The sequence below is a fragment of the Pleurodeles waltl genome, chromosome 1_2, assembly GCF_031143425.1.
Source record: "Pleurodeles waltl isolate 20211129_DDA chromosome 1_2, aPleWal1.hap1.20221129, whole genome shotgun sequence".
In the NCBI taxonomy this organism is placed as follows: Eukaryota; Metazoa; Chordata; class Amphibia; order Caudata; family Salamandridae; genus Pleurodeles; species Pleurodeles waltl.
Genome location: NC_090437.1, coordinates 297,811,342 through 297,832,394, shown reverse-complemented (window position 1 = coordinate 297,832,394; position 21,053 = coordinate 297,811,342). Strand labels below are relative to the sequence as shown.

At 41.8% G+C, this 21,053-nt stretch overlaps 1 protein-coding gene across 1 annotated transcript in view; it reads right to left on the bottom strand.

The window, feature by feature from the left end:
* LOC138254123 (broad substrate specificity ATP-binding cassette transporter ABCG2-like) overlaps positions 1-21,053 on the bottom strand; it is a 610,690-nt gene that overhangs the window by 336,213 nt on the left and 253,424 nt on the right. The window contains exon 9 of the mRNA XM_069205809.1: positions 19,445-19,527. Within this exon, the coding sequence (XP_069061910.1) occupies positions 19,445-19,527 (83 nt within the window). The remainder of the gene's footprint in view (positions 1-19,444; positions 19,528-21,053) is intronic.

The following is a 21,053-nucleotide window of genomic DNA, read 5'->3' as shown; positions in this document are numbered from 1 at the left end:
CATTCACCTTAGTCAGAGAAGGTTGGGAAGTAACCTCACTCTCCACAGAAGGATGAGATGGAATAAGTGATTGGCTTCAGAAAGTTGATGGCAAAGTACATAGGGCATGCAAAGGAAAACCTTCAGGGTAGCCAAGTGCTGATGAAGGACTGGTGCAACCAGAAATCTACGTTGACTGGGTATCAGGAAGGTCATGAGGTGTTGGTGTTAGAACCTATTTCTCCAAGGGCTTTGGAGGACAAATGGTAATGGCCACACAAAGTAGTCCAGAAGGTTTCTCAGGACTCACCAAGTATTACAGAATTGTTGTGGCAAACTATTAAGTATAGCTTCCCCAGTGAATGCTCTGACCGCTAGGAAGTAGTCTAGTTAGGTAATATAGGCTAAAGAGTGTTAGGAACCATTTGAGAAACCGAAGAAGGCACTGTACACTGCAGTGGTATGGAAAGCACCTGACTACAATCAGCCTTTCATTGTACAGGATGCCTTCGATAAAAGAGTTGGAGCAGTGTTAACCCAACTGGGTGAGAAAAGTAGGGAGCATCTGGTAACCTTTATTAGAGATTACTACCTAGAGAGCAGAACTGGGTTGCTATTGAGTGCTGTGCCGTAGCATGGACCTTGCGTAAGTTCCTCCTAGATTTGATTGGCACTAAGTATCTGCTGCAAACCGATCATCAGCCACTGAAATGGTTGATGGCTAAGAAGGATGATAATCCCAAGTTGTTGACATGGTCTATACCTTTGTAAGGGTTAGACTGTGTAGTGAAGCACAGAGCTGGTTTGAGCCACAGGAATGCTGTTGGACTTTCCTGCCAGTTTTAACAACGTGACCCCTCCAACCTTCCCAGGTTAAGATTTGGTTCGGGGTGTTCTGATCTTTGAGGAATGTCTGTTGGGACAGAAAGGCCATCTGCATGGTAATGGATGTGTACCTCAGCCCTAAGTGCCCAACTGTCCCTGTCTGGGTCCTGAATGCTGATTTTTGTTGTCATAGGCAAACATGGATCATGCATGTGTGCTATGACATAGGCCACTCTTTAACAACTCAGGTCTTGCTGGATGGGGAGGGGCACCCAAACAGTTAACCTCATAGTGGTGCAAAGCACAGTGGTGGCAACATACCATGTAATGATCAGTAGGCGTCAACAGCCCGGCTGAGCTGAACTTTGCTGGGTTGAAGAAGTCACTGCCCTGTTGGCGTGACCTCTTCAGCCAAGCAACGGTGCCTCAAGGCCCTTCCACTCATGTTGTGGGGGAACTTCACAGATTTTTTCGAACCTTGGTGCTGTAATGTTCTACCAAAATGGTGAAGTTAACACACCATTTATTCCCCCCCGTGTTGTGCCTGCCCCTGCCCTGCCTGTCACCCTTGTGTGTCTGTGTGCAAGCCACATGCTGCTTGCAACTTTTAAAATGTTCATAAGGCGCTCAGCGTTACGATGGTTGAGCGCACATATTGTGTCAGAAATAAATGAAATAAAGAAGCCTCACACTCCATTTGCCTCATCATTACACCCTCAAATGTGGCAACGAAAGAGGGGAAACCACTGCAGAGGTCACCGCTTCACTTCAAAATTTCATTGCAGGAAGTAGCGCTGTGTCCACAGCTTTGGAAATATTTTGTAATTCAAATACTGGCTTGACGAGGTGAGAGGAGTGTTTGATAACTACCAATAACTCCCATAACATGCCCACTTAAGCCTCAAAGGGTTCCTACTGCAAGAAATATCTCTTGGCCTCACCTCGACCAGCCCCTGGGAGGAGTTCATCCACAGTACTGAAAGCACTGAACCTATTGATATGTTATACTAAATAACCACTGGAGGGAGCCAGATCATTCAAAATGAAATTAGGAACTCTAACTAAAAGAATACTACAAGAATAAGAAGTTATTTTAAATGACTATTGGATAAACATATTTAAGTGTAATCCCAGTAAATTAAAACCAAGATGGCTGTCAGAATGAATGCAGTGGCAATGCCCAGTGCCTTTTTAGAAGTGCCGGAACCACCTAGAGAAAGTTGGACACAGTGGATCAAATGTTTCGAAAAACACTTAGAAGTGATAGATGGAACCAAGCATGAGCCAGCCAGAAAACCAGCCATGATGTATAATTGTTTGGAAGTTGAAGGAAGAAGGTTATTTGACTACATTACCCCTGTTGAGAAAGAGGAAGCGGAAGAAGGCCAAGAATGGGATGTATTAATTGAAGCCAAAACTAGAATGAAAAAACAATTTTGATACAACAATGAGTGTCATTATGGAAAGATACAACTTTTACTACTACTACCAAGCGTCTGGAGAATCAATTGAGTCTTATGTTGCAACACCAAGGATGCTGGCCACAACATACTCATTCAAAGACATAAATGAAATAATCCGCAATCAAGTTATAATGCGCACCACTTGTGTCAAAGCGCAAGAAAAGCTACTATGTCATTGTAATCCTAGTTTGATATCAACTATAAAGAGTATTGAAAGGTTTGCACAGGGAGTGAAATTGCTGCGCAAATCTGACGTCAACCTGGTTCACAAAGAAGAAGCATCTATGAATAAATAAAACAAATCCAACAGAAAGATTGGTTCAAATCCAAGCAAAATAAAATTAACATGCTATCGCTGTGGGTCCAGTACCCAATTGGCATCAAGCAAGGGATGTCCTGCTATTGGCAAAATTTGCAAAGGATGTGGAAAGACTGGACATTTCCTAAAAGTTTGCAGAACGTCTCATGCAAAGAAAGTCTTCAAAGTAGAAGTACAGCCTCCCTGCGCCCCCACTTATAATAATCACAATTGCTTGAACTGACACAATAGCCAATGTCTTCATTGGGACTCTGATTCCAGAGGATCACATCAGTTTGTCATGAATGTGTGTTTCTAGGTTCACATTGAATGTTGCAGCAGTAAAGAGGGGTCTATCTTCCCGGATACCTAAAGCTGCAAATATCGTTTGATAGCTTGCCTAAATTTGGGGGGGTTTCATGTGATGATTTAGTTGTGCTATCAAGTGGTAGATTTAAAGGAAGATTGTAATCTTTAGTAATCTTCTTGAATTCAAAACAGCTACCATAGCACTTTGGGAAGCAGTTGATGTTATTATAAGTTACATCTAATATTAATTGTCTGTCCTAATAATATGCTGCAAATTTGAGAGGTGTTATGAAAAGTCTAGCTACAATGTACAGAAAACAATTGTCCAGATGAAGAGTAACTCAGGCCCGTATTTATCCTTTTTAACGCCGCATTTGCGTAATTTTTTGACGCAACAGTGGCGCAAACTAACAAAATACAATTGTATTTTGCAAGTTTGTGCCACTTTTGCGTCAAAAAATGACGCAAATGCGGCGCTAAAAAAGTATAAATTTGGGTCTCAGTTTCTTTTTGCTTTCGACTGAGTGTGGTGTGATATATGTGAACTTAAAATATATGAATAATACTTCCTAACCTGCTTAAAATCTCATGTCTGGGTAAGGAACTACAGTGGAAATTTAGCTAAAATGACAAGTCCAGTCCATCACCCAGCATTTTATTGCTCTTTTATGATTTTGGAGGAGTGCAGATGGCTCAATGGAAGGCTGACATATTGCTTTATTACTGGGTCCGTAATGTTGGCAACACTTAACATGATGGCAGCCTGGCTATCCAATGTAAGGGGACTTCCTACAGCTTTTTTCTACAGTGTATACGGATATTTCATGAAGCAGCGATTCAAGTCTGTTTGATGCGCTGGGAGAAAACTTCAGTCATGTCAGGGACACCTAAATTGTGGATACTGAAATCGAACCCTTGTTCTGGGGGTACATTCCTAGTACACACATATGAAGGCAGAAACTCCAGATAGGTATAATGAAATTTCAATTATAGATTTTCCTCCAACGTGGCTTCTCCGAGAATGGAGGAAATCATTCGGAGGGAAAACACCATGCTACTATACTGGCCTTCTTTAAAGACAAGGATAGACGTTGTCCCCTGCTACACTTGCAGATGGAATGCCAATCAAATGACCGCCCAATGAGGATTTATCTCTTCTCTGTTTGGTTTGAAAGCCTTTAATGTTTAGGTATTTCTTTAGCCAGCTAAAAAGGAGATTAGACCTGTTCAAACATGACAACTAAAAACTGTGTCAAAACAAATCTAATAGACTATTCTTTTCCCAGTTCTCAGGAGTACTAGGAACACCTTAAATCAATTAAACCTTTCCCTTCATGGGAACAAATCTATATCCCCTTGTGGCAGTGTTTTCTGCTCTATTTCTATCCTAAAGCATCTTCAATATATTTCATTCTTTCTTTTTACCTATATGCTCTATGTACATTTATATTTTCCGATGTCCCATTTTTTTCTTTCGAGCACACTTCAATGTGGGGATGAAAAGACCCTATGATATTAACCCATGATGTTAATTCCCCTGGCAAAACCCTCAAGAATATTAATTTTATTGCTAAGCATATCTTTAGGTTTGCCTGTAACAGCAGCTATGTCAATGGGTTACTGAGGTCACACACTAATCTCATAAGATTTTAGCAGACATGCAAATATATGAACAAGCTGAATGTTTGTATCATTTCGAACTTGTTTGTACACAGAAACATCTTATCTCTGGCTTTCCAAAGAAAATACCTGGGGGCATATATACAAGCCCCTTGCACCTCTGAGCGCTGCTCTAGTGTTATTTCGACACCAGGGACATCTTGTTAGGGGTCAAGGGCAACAAGTTTTTATGTTTACTTTGTCCTTGGGACAAGTAGGCCCAACCCTCTGCAGCACAAACCCTTTGGCTGCCTGTTTACAGAGAGTGGAACTCTCTGCAGTTGAGGTAATGTGTTTCCAAAAGATAATGCTGTTCGAACTTGTATTTATGGTTCATTATTTGAAAGCCTTGATTATTAGGGTGAGTGCTGTAAATAAATGTTTTAAGGTCACACTTCACTACTGACGTTGGTTCCAGTACAAAAAAAAACAGCTGTGTATACACATGTTTGAAAACTTTAGGCTATGAGGCTAAGTATAATGCTCCCAGAATGCTCTCTGATTAGATGAAAATGAAGTGTCATTTAGTAAAATGTGTTGATGCATGCTAGTATTTCCCAAAAATATTTCTAATGGAAAATCAGTGTAACCATTTTCAACACGAATATGGGAAGCATGAAAATAAACAAACACTGACAAAGCCAACTGATCTGACATATTTTTATAAGTCTTTTAGTTTCATCAATGCGTGTCTTGTTTTGACATGGCTTTTGTAACACTTTATTGTTGTGGGAGCTACCAGGCCCTCAACATTGTAACAAACACTGCCAAAAAAAAAAGTGGCATAACAAAGGCCCCGCAGCCGCCCTCCAGGGGGTCCCTTTAGCACAGCACCTGCCCTGAGTGAGTCTGGAGAGGGGGCTCCTCCATGTTCTTTGCAAAGGGGCACCCTCGAGTTTCGTTACGTCACTGATTGCCACTGTAGTTCCTGACACTGAACAAAACTACTTTGTGTGCCAATATGCTCCTTGTGGAAGAGCAGAATGCAATCACTCACAGTAAAACCAGCCAAAAGAGAGAGAAATATAAGTTTTTATTAAACAAAATGTCTTTGTTAACACCAGACCTAATTAGGGACCAAGACCCACATGTAGGTAGCTTTTTGCATGTCACAAACAGCGACTTTCGCTGTTTGCGACGTGCAAAAAGCACATTGCGATGCACAAACCCAGTTTTGCGATTCAGTAACCTGGTTACCGAATCGCAAAACGGGTTTGCGAGTCGCAATTAGGAAGGGGTGTTCCCTTCCTAATTGTGACTCGCAGTGCAATGTAGGATTGTTTTGTGACCGCGAACACGGGCGCAAACCAATCGCAGTTTGCACCCATTTCAAATGGGTGCTAACACTTTCGCAAAAGGGAAGGGGTCCCCATGGGACCCCTTCCCCATTGTGAATGTCACTGTAAACATTTTTTCAGCACTGCCTGCTCTGAAAAAATGAAACAAAAACGTTTCATTTTTCGTTTTTGTAATGCATCTCGTTTTACTTTAAGGAAGCAGTCCCAGACATGGTGGTCCCTGTGAGGGCCGCTATTCGCAAGGGGGTCGCAAATTGCGACCCACCTCATGATTATTCAAATCTGAACCTACCTACATGTGGCCCCAAATTCTTAAAGAAAGTCACAAAAGTGCACCCATGGTATATGTCGTACCCCTATAAAATATTTGTGAACTGTATTTTAGCATGGGTAAATACGCATGTGTAGATTTGCTCATGTGAAAATCTATTGAGCATCTGCAAGTTCATTTTCCCTCCAGCCACTTTCTTCCCAACCCTGGAAGAAGTTCTAATTCTGCCATTGTCAGGAGTAAATGTCCAACCTTTCTTATTATGGGAAAATATTAGAGAGAAGCTGGTGAAAATCTTTAAAACATGCAGGTTAGTAGGTTTGCAGACTCAAAGGCATTCCAGCCCTGGAACTATTGCTTACTGCTTCCTCCAGCCCCAGTATGCAGATCTGCAGAAAGGTGGCAAAATAAGGAAATTGCTACAGTAGGGATTGAAACTGCAAGTATTCAAGCCCTATTATGGTAGTAGCCCTGGCATAATCAGAGAGGCTATTATCAGAGCTCTTACATAATGAGATTGCTGCCATAATTTGTCGCCACACTACATGGCACCAAAGGGACAAGTAGATCTTTTTACAGGACAAGTAGATTTGAGAAGCAACCTGTCCCCTGGACAAGTAGATATTTTAATAAATTCCACACCCCTGGTTAAGGAGGCCCCCACCGTGCGGCATATTTAGAAAGTGGCGCTGTGCATGCATTGCGCCACTTTGTAACCTCTTGCTCCACATTATACCTGTGCCAGGTAAAATGTATGCAAGGGAGGCGTTCCCACACAGGGAGGCCCAAATGAATGGAGCATTGACATTTACAAGATTTCACTGCACCATTGTTCTGTCATTTTTAACGCCTGTCCAGGGCAGATGTTAAACTGACACTCCCATAATAACCTATGGGCCTCCCTGAGCTTTGATGGACTAGTACCATAAATTATGGGGCTAATCCAGCAAAGCGCCACATTAGCATTATAAATTATGACACTATTGTGCTGATGTATGCCATGGTGTGCTGTACAGTAAATACAGTGCTACCATGGTGACGTTAGGGGGGTAGGGGGGTAGGGGGGGCAGGGTGATACAAGAAAAGTCGGGGATCAGAGCTGATGCGCCACTTTCTTGTAAATATGCCCCTCAGTGTCTTGTGGTTTTTTTCTTAGGGCTCTCAGAGGTCACTTTGGATCTCATAATTAGGATCTGTTTCCTCATTGTCTTTACAAATTATCAGTTTGAGGAGAGTGTTGGAAAATGCCCTTTTCAGATGGTCACCCCAACACTTTTTGCTCTAGATGCTGTTATTTATGTATGACTCTGAAAGTGCAATGGAGCAGGCTAAACAGGCCCCGGCGCCAGTGCTCTCTCCCTAAGTTGGCAAATGTGAATTGGTATCCCCAATTGCCAAGTACCTTAACACCATTATAAGTCCAAGTATATGGTACCAGTGGTACCCAGGGTATAGGTGTTAAAGGGGATACCAGAGCCTGAAGCACTGTTTGTGCCACCCTCAGTGATCCAAGTACACTACTGACGGGGGGGCCTGCCAATGCAAACTGCAGGAGCAGTATGAACTGCTCAAACTCGACAGTGCCCACACCATGTGTGGCACAGCCCAAGGACTATCTTTAATATTTGTCAAGCATCCTTAAGAAAGGCCTCCTGAGCCCAGATGGCAGTGTGCATTATATTAAAGGTGGGGACATGTAAGTGCAAGCTTATATGTCGCTCTAGTGACTTTTTCCATTAAAGGCCACTATAAGTGAATGACGGTCCATAGTAGAACATGGGCTGCCATCAGTGCAAACCTGAGGTCACCAGCTCCGTTATGGTACATCCAAAATGGGTCATGTTTGGTATCAGACAACGTGCCTTCTCACCCCTGATATGAATCTTGTGTTGAGGGTGATGTGGCATGGACCCAGAGAGCAACCTTGGAGGTTGCCCACTGAATTGCTCCAGTTTTTCTGTGCTCTTGCTGCCAGCTCCCAGCTGCCAAGACAGGATTCTGACCCCATGGGCAGTAGTGTGAATACTCCCAGGAGACAAGACAATGGGTTGGATGGGAAGGAGGTCACCTCACTCCCTCCCTGGAAGACTAGTGAAATGGCACATCAAGGCGGTGAGCGTCAAATGGCACACTGCCTCTAAAATACAAGCAGGATGTGCCCCAGTGGAGGACAAAGCAGTTTTCCAGTCCCAAGCACGTATGCACCCAGGCAGGCAGGAAAATTAGTTAGTCAGGAGGCGTACACCCCCAGAAGGCTAACCACACCTCTAGGGTGGGCAACCTGTTTTTTACAGCCGAGGAAGACTTCTTGAAAAGTAGCAAAATAGAGGGTTCTGGGTAGAAAAGGTGCCACAACGCACCGGATGTGTTCACCTCAAGGCCACATTAGCTTCTTGGGCTAGTAGCCCATTGGCTACTTTATGTAAGGGGCACCCCTGGTACCAGAACCTCAGATCTGAAACAACTTGCAAAGCTAGGACAAGAAGAGCCCTGCATAGATGACAACAGGAACCTGCAATAACAAAAGGCGTGATACCTTGAACCTGTGGCAGCCTTCCTAAATCTACTCGACTGTGGCTCGTCCCGGACTAAGGACGGATTCCCCCAGCAAGATGGAACCCTTTGTTAGCCAAAGGCAAGACCAGACTCCCCCGCCCACTGCAAGTAAAAATCAACTACCAAAACCAAAGAAGAACTGTCCATCGGACATTTCAAGGGATTGCCAAAAAGCAGGTGGTCCAGTGCATACTGGGAAGTGCAATCCAGCTCTCCTTCAAGTTTCAGTCGCTACCGTTTTCCACTGGACTTTCGGTAGGGGAGATTGCTTCTCCTCCACCTTACCAGTGCTAATGCTTGTTGGTGGCCAGTCTGGTCATCACCACCTTTACTCAATGCTGTAACCTGAGGGCACTCCGCAACACCTGCAGCTGATGTCACCAGTGGCTCCGTTGTCAAGCTTTTGCATTCATTTCATCTCTTGCACAGTCACATTGGAAAAGCCAGCAACTGCAGCTCCTGCTCAGCCCCAAGCATAGCCAAGCACATCTCTGCACCTGAGACGTCCAAGCTAGGTGGAGCTGTTCTCCCTGGTGAATCCTGGTCCAGGAGTCCACACAAACTTAGCCCCCAGTGAGCTCCCAGAAACTCGACCTGCAAGTGACCGAGTGTCACAAGTACCATTTTTCAGCACCCGCGGCTCCCGCATTCAGCACCAAGGACAGCCTGGACACTTCTGCACCCTGGGCCCTACGAGCCAGGGAAAACTGGTCTGACTGCTCTGACTGTCGCAGCTTCGTCCTGGGACATGCACAAACTTAACTACCAGTGGATTTCTCTGAACTCACCATGCAAGGTACCAAGTGACAGTAGGGATTTTCCCCTTTGAATACAATGATAAAAGTTAGACAGTTTGAACTTCATTGAATTATTTTTCCTTTGAAACCCCACAACTCCGGTTATACATATCTGACTTACTTTGTTTTGGTGTCTAAATTACTATATAAATCTGCTCTATTTTTATTAATTGGTGTTGGATTTCTTTCGAGTTGTGTCAATTCCTTATCATCTGTGCTGGTACTCTGAAATGCTTAACACGTGTTCCTCTAGTAAAGCCTGACTGCTCTTTGCCACACTACCAGGACTGAACTATGAATTTATTATTGTGACTCCAAAGGACCATATGTGGGGTATTGTGAGAGTATTACACAGTGAAGCCTAATTAGCATCATGGCATAATACTCCACTGTCCTACAGAGGCCAATTATAAATCCATTCATGCTTAAACAATTCTCAGTTTACTGGATCTCCAAGAAAACACAAGTTATTTTTCTGGTGCTTATGTTCCAAATAAGTGCATGAAAAATAACTTGTGTTTCTGTGTTATTCTATTTTCCAAAAGTTTAGGAATGCCCATAAACTGCTGTAATACTAGTATGAATATTTCTTGTACTTGACCATTAGTACTAGAATGGTGAGCAACTGTTCTTCATTTTCTTCTAGTCTGATGGGTTTTAACTTTATCTCTTCAAGGACTTGATCTAGTTCAGTACAATAGCCTTTTATTACTATATGCCCAGACTTTACCCTAATGTATATAATGATAACTCCTTAGCAAAATTGATTCAACAAAGAAAGTAACTTTTCTCCATCCTCATTTGAATCTAAATTAATCCGGTCTTACATATTCACATTTTTTCTTATTCTTTGCTCTACTTAACATGTTCTTCCCTTCACTCTTTCTCTGACTCAATACCAATGCACAATCGCATTCCACCTCAGATTAGAAAAGTGCTGCCTACAGTGCCGGGGTTTCAATATTTTGTCTAATTAAATCTACCGTCTTTGAAAAAAAGATTTACAGGAAAGGTTGACCTGTTTCGGAACATAAACGCTACCATGGCTTGCCGCTGCATTCTTTGGTTGAACTTTGAACTACTGAGCCTTGGCCCAGATTCCGAAAGCCATCTGTGATGGCAAATTGAACTATTGTGACCATTTTTATTAGTGTAAACTGCATTTATGATTCACAAAATAATGATTCACCATAACCTAAGTATTTGCAGAAATCCACAAATCTGTTCGTGACTCATTTCCACCTTGAAAATGGTTGACGATGTCTGCTCTATTTAATCCACATGCATGTTGGAAGTGGTTAGGAAGCACACCCAGAGCAGGCGGGAATACGTTAAAGGTTTTTTTTTTTCCCACAGGAGCAATATTTTGCGAGAAAAACTTTAAAAAAAAGTCAGTACATTTGTACTTGGCCAGGGACTTTCACATGAGCAAACGCTTGTCTGCTCATGTGAAAACAGAATACACAAAATAGCAACAGCTTTCCATGAGGAGTAAATATAATACAGTGCATTTCTGATTTTCGGACGGAATTATGTGACTCTAGCCTCCCAAGTCCACTTTGGTTGTTGTAGTGTGATGTTCCAAACCAGCTTTCTTATATTTAGCATATGTAGTATGGCCACGGAGTGCTTTTACCCCTGCTTCCTAACACTGTTTCTTTAAAGTACTTACAAATAAATATGTTTCTTTCTCCCTTATTGGTTATTGGTTTAGGTTAACCGCAATGACGGGGGCTGGCATAGTAACAAGTGTATGGCTTGGCAAAATGTCCAAGGGGCTTGTGAGTTACAGTGCACAACCACCACCAGTGTGTCCTGTCTCCACCAATCAATGTAACCATTGCGTTAACTCCACCCCTCGGCAGCCCTGGACAACTACCAATACACGGCAATATTCGAGTAAGTACCATTGTATCCAGTTCACAATAGGCGACACACACCACAGCCACAAAACGTAGGTCAGTCCTGGGCCATGAATAAGCTAGTGTGGCCATTTCATTCCTCCAGGTGAGCCTACAAATCTTTGTCCTGATGAGTGCTCAGAACTACAAAACAGTTCGAAACGTCTACCCCGTTGCACACAAACTTAACTGGCTTGAATAAACTGTTATTAGAAGGGAATGATGTAGTTGTGTTTTAAAGGAAACAAACTAAAAAGTATTTTCGTGTACAGCACAATATTGTCTCGCATCTGAGGGCCTAATTACAAGTTGAAGCGTTGTTTATACCCCCTGATAAATAAAGAAACCAGGGGTACGTTATTAACAAGTGTGATAAATAACACATATTCCGAGTTTAATAATGTGAGGGTTTTTGTGTCTAATACACAAAGATCCGCATGTGACGGTAAATACCGTATGTTTTTTCCTGTTAAATTATGGCATGTCTTACCTCCCGAAATGTGACGAAGATTGTTGGGTTATTTAACGCATCCAATAATTATCGGATGAGTTTAGTAAAAACAACCTCATAATTCCGTTGCACGCGTAAACAGGGGTTTACTTCGGGACGGAATTAAGCGCCCAACTTGTTATCAGGCCCTAAGTGTTTTTCTCAATGGGACACATTGCACCTATGTCTTATTGTTTGATCATTTCAATTTGTGCATAAAATATCTTTTAGAAACTGATGTTGATTCTTGTTTTTTTACTCTTTGTGCACTTGTAAAGCTAGACTGTGATAAAATGTATCATATTAGGTGAATGCACTGATGTTTTTTCTTCTTTCTAATAAGAAAATTAGTTCTGGATGAACCACTGTCCGTTTATATATATTCTATATGCCCAGGTTCATGCAAACATAAGGGCTGCTCTTGAGTTTATCTCTCCCGGTCTTGTCCATTAGGTCATGCCCTTTAGGGGAGCCCGTCAGACATTGCAGCGCCGGTCTGACGAGGAGCATCTCCCGATGATGAAGCATGACATCCCAATGGGTGTGTGAGGGCTCTTGCTCCTAAACCTTCGGGTTCCCTGTGTGTTCTTTTGGATCAGTGTACTCTTTGTTTTTTTACTAGTCTATAGGGAGAAAGTACACTGGACCATTAATTTCCCTGTCCGTCTTTGTTGATATCATTAGGTTAATTACGCATAATGTGGATATAAAAGGTGGATATAAAAGGTACTACATCCGCACCGAATGTGCGGGTCACTAAAAGATTCCTGTTTAACAGTACAATAAAGTATTTTGTGTTCCACTTGGTCTAGTTATTTAATTCATTTGTTGAGTGCTCACAATAGAGGCAGACTTGGAGTTCATAATTCCCAAATACTGGAGGGAAACCCTCACTCTTCCTATGGGTGAAAAGGTGCACTTTTTTGGCACTAGCACTTTTTATTCTCCCTTGCTGTCACAAGCCTCCGACATCCTCCACTTCTCTTCTTATTCTTGTTTCGATCACGTTTTTGAGTTGGGGTTAGGTTTTCTATGTGCTCTTCCATGATCTTTTTTTACTACTGATCTCATATTGTTATTTGAGCCTCTGTTGCCCTATGCTCTGTTTAATGATGTGGTTATGGTAGTTTTATGGTATGTTATTTGTAACAGCACTCTTATGCCAAAGCTTCATGGCACTGACTAGTAACACAACAGGAGGGATAAAGAGATCCTAGGTATGACTAACTAAAAAAACAACGGAACATAAACAACCTATTGAACTAAATTCAGTTTTCAGGGCTTTCTGAATTTTAGGAGGAGTTCTTCTATGCTGAGGGACTCTGGTTGGGAGTTTCAGTGCTTAGGAGTCAGCATTGAAAATTAAAAGGTTGCTCTCAGTAGCATGCCGTCCTCCATATTCCTGTTTGAGGCTTTAATATGTTAGTTTGTGTCATTGTCTTAGAAGAGAGAAAATACTCCAAGGCTTCATGGAGCTGTCTAGTACCCTAACAAGAGAAAGGAACCCTGGACTTGAATAAATAAAATAAAGAAACAACTTACTAAAAACATATTCTAAAGGCTTTCTGAACTGTATGAGCTAAAGTTCTTGTTGGAAAATGGCCCTCTCTGATGGGTCACCGCAAACTTTTTGTCTTCCTGTTCCTCTTTTTCTAACCACATTTTGTCAGATTTAGGACTCTGGATACTTTGCCACTGCTAGCTAGTGCTAAAGAGCATGTGCTCCCTCTTTACAAATATGGTGACATTGGCTCATACCCAACTGGCATATATAATGTACTTGTAAGTCCCTAGTAGAGTGCACTACATGTGCCTGCCAGGGCCTGTAAATTAAATGCTACTAGTGGGCCTGCAGCACTGATTGTGCCTCCCACATAAGTAGCCCCTTAACCATGTCTCAGGTCCGCCATTGCTAGGCCTGTGTGTGCAGTTTCACTGCCACTTTGACTTGGCATTTAAAACGACTTGCCAAGCCTTACATTCCCCTTTTATTACATAGAAATCACCCCTAAGGTAGGCCCTAGGTAACCCATAGCACAGGGTGCTATATAAGTAAAAGGCAGAACAAGTACTTATGTGTCACAAATTTGTTTCTCACTACTGTGAGACCTGCTCCTCTCATAGAGGAGCATTAGAACTACCCTTTTATACTTTAAAGGGGGTAGATTCTGAGCTGAAAGGAGTAGCTCTTTCATATTTGGTATGGCCAGAATGGTAATAGAAAATCCTGCTCACTGGTGTAGTTGGATTTAATATTACTATTTTAGAAATGCCACTTTTAGAAATTGGGTATTTCTCTACACTTACTGCCTTCTGTGCCTTACAGCCTGTCTCTGATCCATGTCTGGGCTGTGCTGGTTGACAGCTCCCCTTGTGCATTCCACCCAAATAGCCATAAACGTAGGACACTCAGTCACATCTGCATTCATCTGCATACTGAATGAGTCTCCCTGGACAGGAAAGGTGGAGGGCTCTCACTTACACTTCAAAGGCCAGCGGCCTGACCACACACAAAGCACTGATAACCCCCCACAGGAAGTCTGGCAGACAGGGCTGTGTTGAAAGGGGACCTTGTACACTTCAAATCCACTCTTTGAAGTTTTCCTCAATTCAAATGCATTTTTGGGTACATATACTGAATCTGTGACTTTCCAAAATCAGACACTTCTGTACCTGCAACTGGACTCTGTCAGAAGGACTGCCTGGCCCAAAGGACTCATCTGGACTGCTTTGCTGAAAAGGACTGCTGCCCTGCTTGCTGCCCTGCTGACCCCTGACTCTGTTGGAAGGACTCTGCCTTCCCCACAAATGCCCTCCAAGGGTTTGGATTGAGCTTGTTTCCTGTTTCTGAAGTCTCTGGGCAACAAAGACTTCACCAAAGAGAAGAAAATCCCAATGCATCTGAATACAGATGCAACATCTGCAGAAATCGATGCAGTGCCTGCATCGCAGCTGAAAAATTGCCGCATTGCCTACCAGATTGATTCAGCGTCTGCTCCTTCTTACCATTGCATCAAGGATTTTAACGCATTGTCCCTGTTTATCAAAATGTCCCCGCATTGCTGTGAGGAACCAAAGCTGCACTCCTGTAAATCAATGCATCACCTTGCATGGTGGAAAGAAATGCATCCTCTGTTCTGCGCCAGAAAATCTGATGCAGCACCTTATTTTTCAATGCATCGCCTCCTCTGTGGCCCCGTGCATCATTATTTTTTACGTATCCCAGGTACTGTGTGTTAAAAGGATACAACCAGTGATTCTGAAGGATTAAGACTCATCAAAACCTTTAAAAAGCGATATCTTGACTTGTGCATATTGGATTTTTGTCATTTTGGTCTTATTTTATTCAGATAAATATTATCTATTGTCCTAAACTGGTGCAGAGTACTTTTTGTGGTGTTTCCACTGTGTTACTGTGTGAGTTATTGCACAAATACTTTACACATTGCCTTCCAAGTTAATCCTGCCTGCTCTGTGCCAAGCTACCAGAGAGTGAGCACAGGATAATTTAAATTGTGTTGTGACTTACCCTGACTAGGATTGTGGTCCCTACTTGGACAAGGGTGTATAGCTCTGCCAACTAGAGATGCAATTTCTAACAGTTCTGTGCTGAGGGATCCTTGTAGGCAGTTCCAGTACTTGTAAGCAGCCACTGAAAAGTTTTTGTCCCCATAACTCACCATCAAAGCCCTGGGAGCATACACTTAGCATGTCTTGGCTGTTCTGTCAGACGGCTCTATCTAGGATTACCATGGCATTGTTGATTGCTCTGCTGCAAGTAAAATTGTGACCCTATTTATTCAGTCAGAGGCCGCATGTAGATATGAAATATATACAGGGACAATATGGATCCTTAGTGGTCCCTGCATAGGAACAGAAAGGTGCTAGGTCGGCAGCCTACTTCCTACTCGCATGATACCTACTATCAGATAACTGTTACACAAGCTAAGCAGTTCAGCTAGAAAGTGTAGACCAAACTGGGGCCTAACCTTCACTGGACATAATTAACTGGGTGGATGGAGGGATGATTGCAAGAAAAAAACACAAGTAACTGAGCTTCAAAATAAATCCATTGCGTTTCATTGTTCCTGTGCTGACAAATATCACTGGGAGCAAGAACAACATCAGCTGCTCAAACACAGATTTCATGAATGTTTACAGAAAAGAGGAGGAAGGTTCATCATTGCACCCTCATACACAGCTCGGAGTCTCAAATGGTATTTACTGGCAATGCCCATAAGTGGATCTCCTCCTACCTTTAACCAGTTTGTTCACATGGACACCTTCAAGTCTCAAAAGATTCCTATCACCTGCAGAGTTCCATGTTGTTCCATAGTGTCCCTTGTCATCTTCAGCCTCTACCTGGAGCCCCTTAGGGCTCTATTCATGGATAATAATATCAGGATTCACCAATATGCTGATACTACATGACTTTACTTGAAAGTCTCCTGTTTCAGACGTCCAACACCCCAAATACAGCCTTCACACCATCCAGACCTGAAAGACCTGTACCTGCCTGAAACTCACCCCAACCTAGAAAGAGGTCCTATTATTTGCCATGAACAAACAAACAAGAAACAGTAAAAAACCTGGTTCAGTGACACCAATCTCACCCACAAGGAACACATTTCCAAAAAACAAAGATAGATTTGTACCAGCTTTCTCTTCTAAAGAAAGTGAAACTGTTTGTGTCAGAAAGCCACTTCAGAGCTGCTGTTCTAGCCCTCATTCTCTTGCATCTGGATGGTAGTAATGTCGAATTCCATGGCTTCCCAAGCACCACATACCGCGGCACCCCTTAAAGGCATCCCACATGTTGCAGCATATCTCATACTAAGCCTCAGGAAATATTGACATAACACCCCAATCCTGATGGAACTCCATTGGCTCCCCTTGCAGACTTGAACCATTTTCAGAATGAGCTGCTTCATTTACAAGCCATCACAACGAGCACCCCTGCCAATCAGGCAGACGAGCTTGCCATCTCTGGTGGTCCTGAGCACACCTGAAGGAAGGACACCATCCAAATGCAGACTAAGAAGTATGCAAAAGAAAAAACAAGTTAGCGGTCGTTTTCCATCTATGCATCCAGGATCTAGAACAACAATCCTGTATCCATCAAGACTGCCTCAATGCAGCTCCAATTTAGGAAACATTTGAAGATGCATCTCTTTAAAGAACATTACATCACAATGCATAAACAGTTACTAACCGGCTACCTCTCTTATCAATAATTGATCTTATGCTTGTCTTTGACTCAATACAGTGCTTCACTGTCTTTTGTCAAGGTGTGTGCTATAGAAATACCACATTCCGACAGGAAAATCTTTGAATATTAAAGTAGGAAGAAAGGGATGGATAAGAGTGGAACCTGGACTACAGATCATGGAGTGGACTAAGGTGTAAAAATGGAAGGTGAACTGGACAGCTTCTGGAATACTATTGATTCAGTTGACTCAAGGACAGTAGAAAGGGAAGTGGAAAGTAAAAGGAAAGAGTGATATGTATGACAAGATAAACATAAACACTAATTTGGGTGATGTTCTTATTTGTGATGTTGTCACGAAGCAGCAAAGTTAGAAAGGTTTGCAAGATTGGTTTAGGGTTCTAACCACACCCTATTTGCACTCCGAGTGTTAGAGTGCAGTAACTGGTGCACAGAGAATAGATGGTTCTCGGGAATAAGCATGTCTGCACAGGTCCGGAGAATCTTAGGTAACTAGCAATCGTTAACACAAACTCATGTTCATGTAGCACTGCCCTCAACAGTTTACTTGCTCAATGGCAAGAAACAACTTATACTGAACAAATGGGATGAAACAGTCATTTAATTTCCCAGCAGCATACTATTCACAAATAGTAACAGGCCCTATGCCACAACAGCTCCTTCTCATGATCCAGGGACCGATGCCCTGCTTGATGTCATCTCTGACGGCAGCAGTGATAACATTAGCTGCAAATCCCCTGATTGTGGCTAGCTATTTTCCTTTGAAACCTCATATGATGCAGGCAAGTGTGACCTGGAAGTTTGAGCACATATTTGCACTTCAACAAACAAAATCTCAATTCTGCTGGCACCCTTCAAATTGATAATCTTTTAGAGTCATATCTCACCATTCCTACACACTTCCTCTCTCCTTTGCAGTGTCTTCAAGAGTACTGCCACTGCTGAAACTCAACATGAAACACTGTATCACTGGTATAGAAAAGGTTTTTTGGTAGGCTTCCTGGTACTTTTTTCTAAGTTAAATAATTTACAGTAAGTGGAGCTGAAATAAAAGCGAAATAATAAGAGGAGGATGTTGACATCTTTGAATAGTGCTAGTTAAGTGGCAAATTGATGTGCACTACCAGCATCCCTCAGCGCCACATCTGAACATATCAACCTGGAATTTGAGATAAAGGGACACTGTTTAAGCAGTACAAATGAAAATCTCCTGAGAAGATGTAAGCTACTCGTAGCTCTCCAGGTACTTATAAGTAGCTCTGTCGTGTGCAACCCAGACGACTAAATTAGAAGCTTTTCTTTCGTTGAATTAATGTATGTATCCCAAAACGAAAAAGTGCATATTTGAGACGAAAATGTGTGCATTTTCAAAAGTTATTAGGTCATGTTTGGGGAAAATGGTTGCTTTTCCAAAACATATATATATTTTTGAGTGATAGGTCATGTTGTGTTGGGGGGGGACCTTTTACTAAAATTATTAACTTGGTGTTAGAGGCATCACAGCTGTGGCTGTTTTTCATATTACCCATGTAGAAGCATTCCACATTAACAAAGCCCTTTTTTATCTTACAGTTAACAACCCTGCCCAATGCACTGAGGTGACCACTGCTCACCTCTTGCATGGAGTGGTCACTAATGTAATCTTGTCTGATCTGGTCACTACTGAACTGAAACAATAATGAGAACAGTTTCTCAGGATGATTTTTATTCAACATATGTAGCTCGTATTACAGAAAATGTTGGAACCCCTGTAATAGACCATTGTTAATGAGTGGTTTTGCGAGAGGTCACGGGGCCGAGAAAAGAAAGGTTGATTACTTCTTTGGGTATGAACTATGAGAGAGTACCCAAGCTCAATAGGTGGAGTAGCCTTCAATAAGAAAGTCTTTGCAAATGCACACTTGAGTGAATACAGCAAGACCTTGGGAGCTGAAATGATGGAACAGAGTTATTAAGTGGCAATGGTAACGAACAAAAAATATATTCCTGAAGTGCGTGATTATATTGGCATGCACTCATCATTTACTAATGCCCTCAATGTTTAATCGCACGTGACTTGTATAAAGTGCTTGCTGTATTTAGTGCGCTTGGATTTTTGAAAGATAGTAAACACACGGAACATACAAATAAATACTCAAATAAATAAATACAGAATTCAAATCTCAAGATAAGCATATCCTTCAAAATATTCAAAGATGCGCAAACAAAATAGTTTTCTTCAGCACTCAGTTTCACTTTTGACTTTGTGCACTTTATGGGCCCATTATTTAAAAACAATCACCACTACTGCTTGCACTCGAAATACATCTTCTGTCATATATCACAAACTAAAATTAACATTTATATCAATTATCGAAAGTATTACACTAACCTGTTCTGAATACCACTAAAGTTGTTCTTCACACCAAAAAACACAATACCCGTAACTAATGCAAGGAACAGTGTCATGCTGAGCTGCAAAACGACAAAGCAAAGAATTCAGCAAAAACGGAAACTCACCTCCATATTACAAAGTTTATTTTCCTTATGCTCATGTTTACGCAATAAACAGTTATGCCCTCTATACATTTTTGCCTTGGATGTTCACAAAATTGTACTTAACTTTTTTACATTATGCAGTTTGTAACATTCAGAGGCTAACAAAGTCTAGACTTAAAGTTGTTGCCTTTACCTCACTGTAAATGCAAAACAAATATTATTGCATTGAATGAAAATGAAGATGTACTCCATCTTGGACCCTTTACTCATTGTGTGGAAGCTCTTTCTGGTGAGACCATTGACCTAGCTCTCTGCCTCAGTGAGAGTACCTAGAAAATACTGCATTGCTGCTTTCGTTTCTCTAAGAGCTAAAACTCTCAACGTTGCACAGGTGTGTGCTATACTGATACTACCAGTAACTGGAGTGATAGTAAGTGCTTTTCTTGGTTTTGGCAAAATGAGCAACATTGTTTAAGAGGAAATCTTGGAGCACTTTGGGCACAGGTGGAGTCAATTTCCAAAGATTTGTCTGGCAGCAGCTGAGGAACACTTTAAACGAAAAAAGAGTGTGACAGCTGTTCACCTGTATCTTTGCAACACACACACACATATATACACATAGAGAGAGAGAGCAAGAGCACATTTGTGGTAGCCACCCTGTAGTCATAGTTAGGATTCCCAAAGCTAGGAATTCCTAACTTGCTTGCTAATAACTCTGCCCCCATTTGACAAATCTCTGTGAACATTGGCAGACATATTCCTTTTTCTACATTAGCGGATGATGCAATGTTTCGGAGTTATTCATTAAGGGGGGGGGGGGCTGAAGAGAAAAGTGAGGTCCCTAAACGCTTTTTAGAACCAATGCATTTTCCATTGACTTTTTAGACAGATGTAGCACCAAAACGCATTTTCATGATATCTGGCTGGAATATTGATTATGGCATGGAAAGATATCTTTTTGGAATTTTATGCAAATAGGATCAGCCATTTTGGACTTAAACTAAAACTTAGTGATATCCGAGGCTGCGAAATACCTCAAAATTTCACGAAATACTGTGAAATTACTGTTATTTTGTGGCACATGCCTATGACAAGGCAGTATATGATTGGTTATGGCTGCCTTTACAAAAGTAAAAGGCAACCATATTTTTTATCCACACTTTGGCTTTATCTCGGTTAGGACCTGAGATATAGGTAAATAGTTGGTTTTATATTGTTTCCTTACTTATTACCACTTTACTATAGTGCTCATACATAGGGGAAACATAATTTTATTCTTCTATATATTAAAAGAATATCCAGATGGGAGATTTATTATCCACAGTTTTTATCTCGATGGGGGAAATGATGAGTTTTAGAGGATTAAGTTTAGTGGATGATCTGTGGATCAATGCAATGTCTCTATCTACCTTTCCTTCTTGGTTTAGGCATATATTATTGTAGTCAGTTGGTAGGAGAAGATCTAGGGCTGATTGTGAAGAGTTAGTGAGGCATGTTTCCAA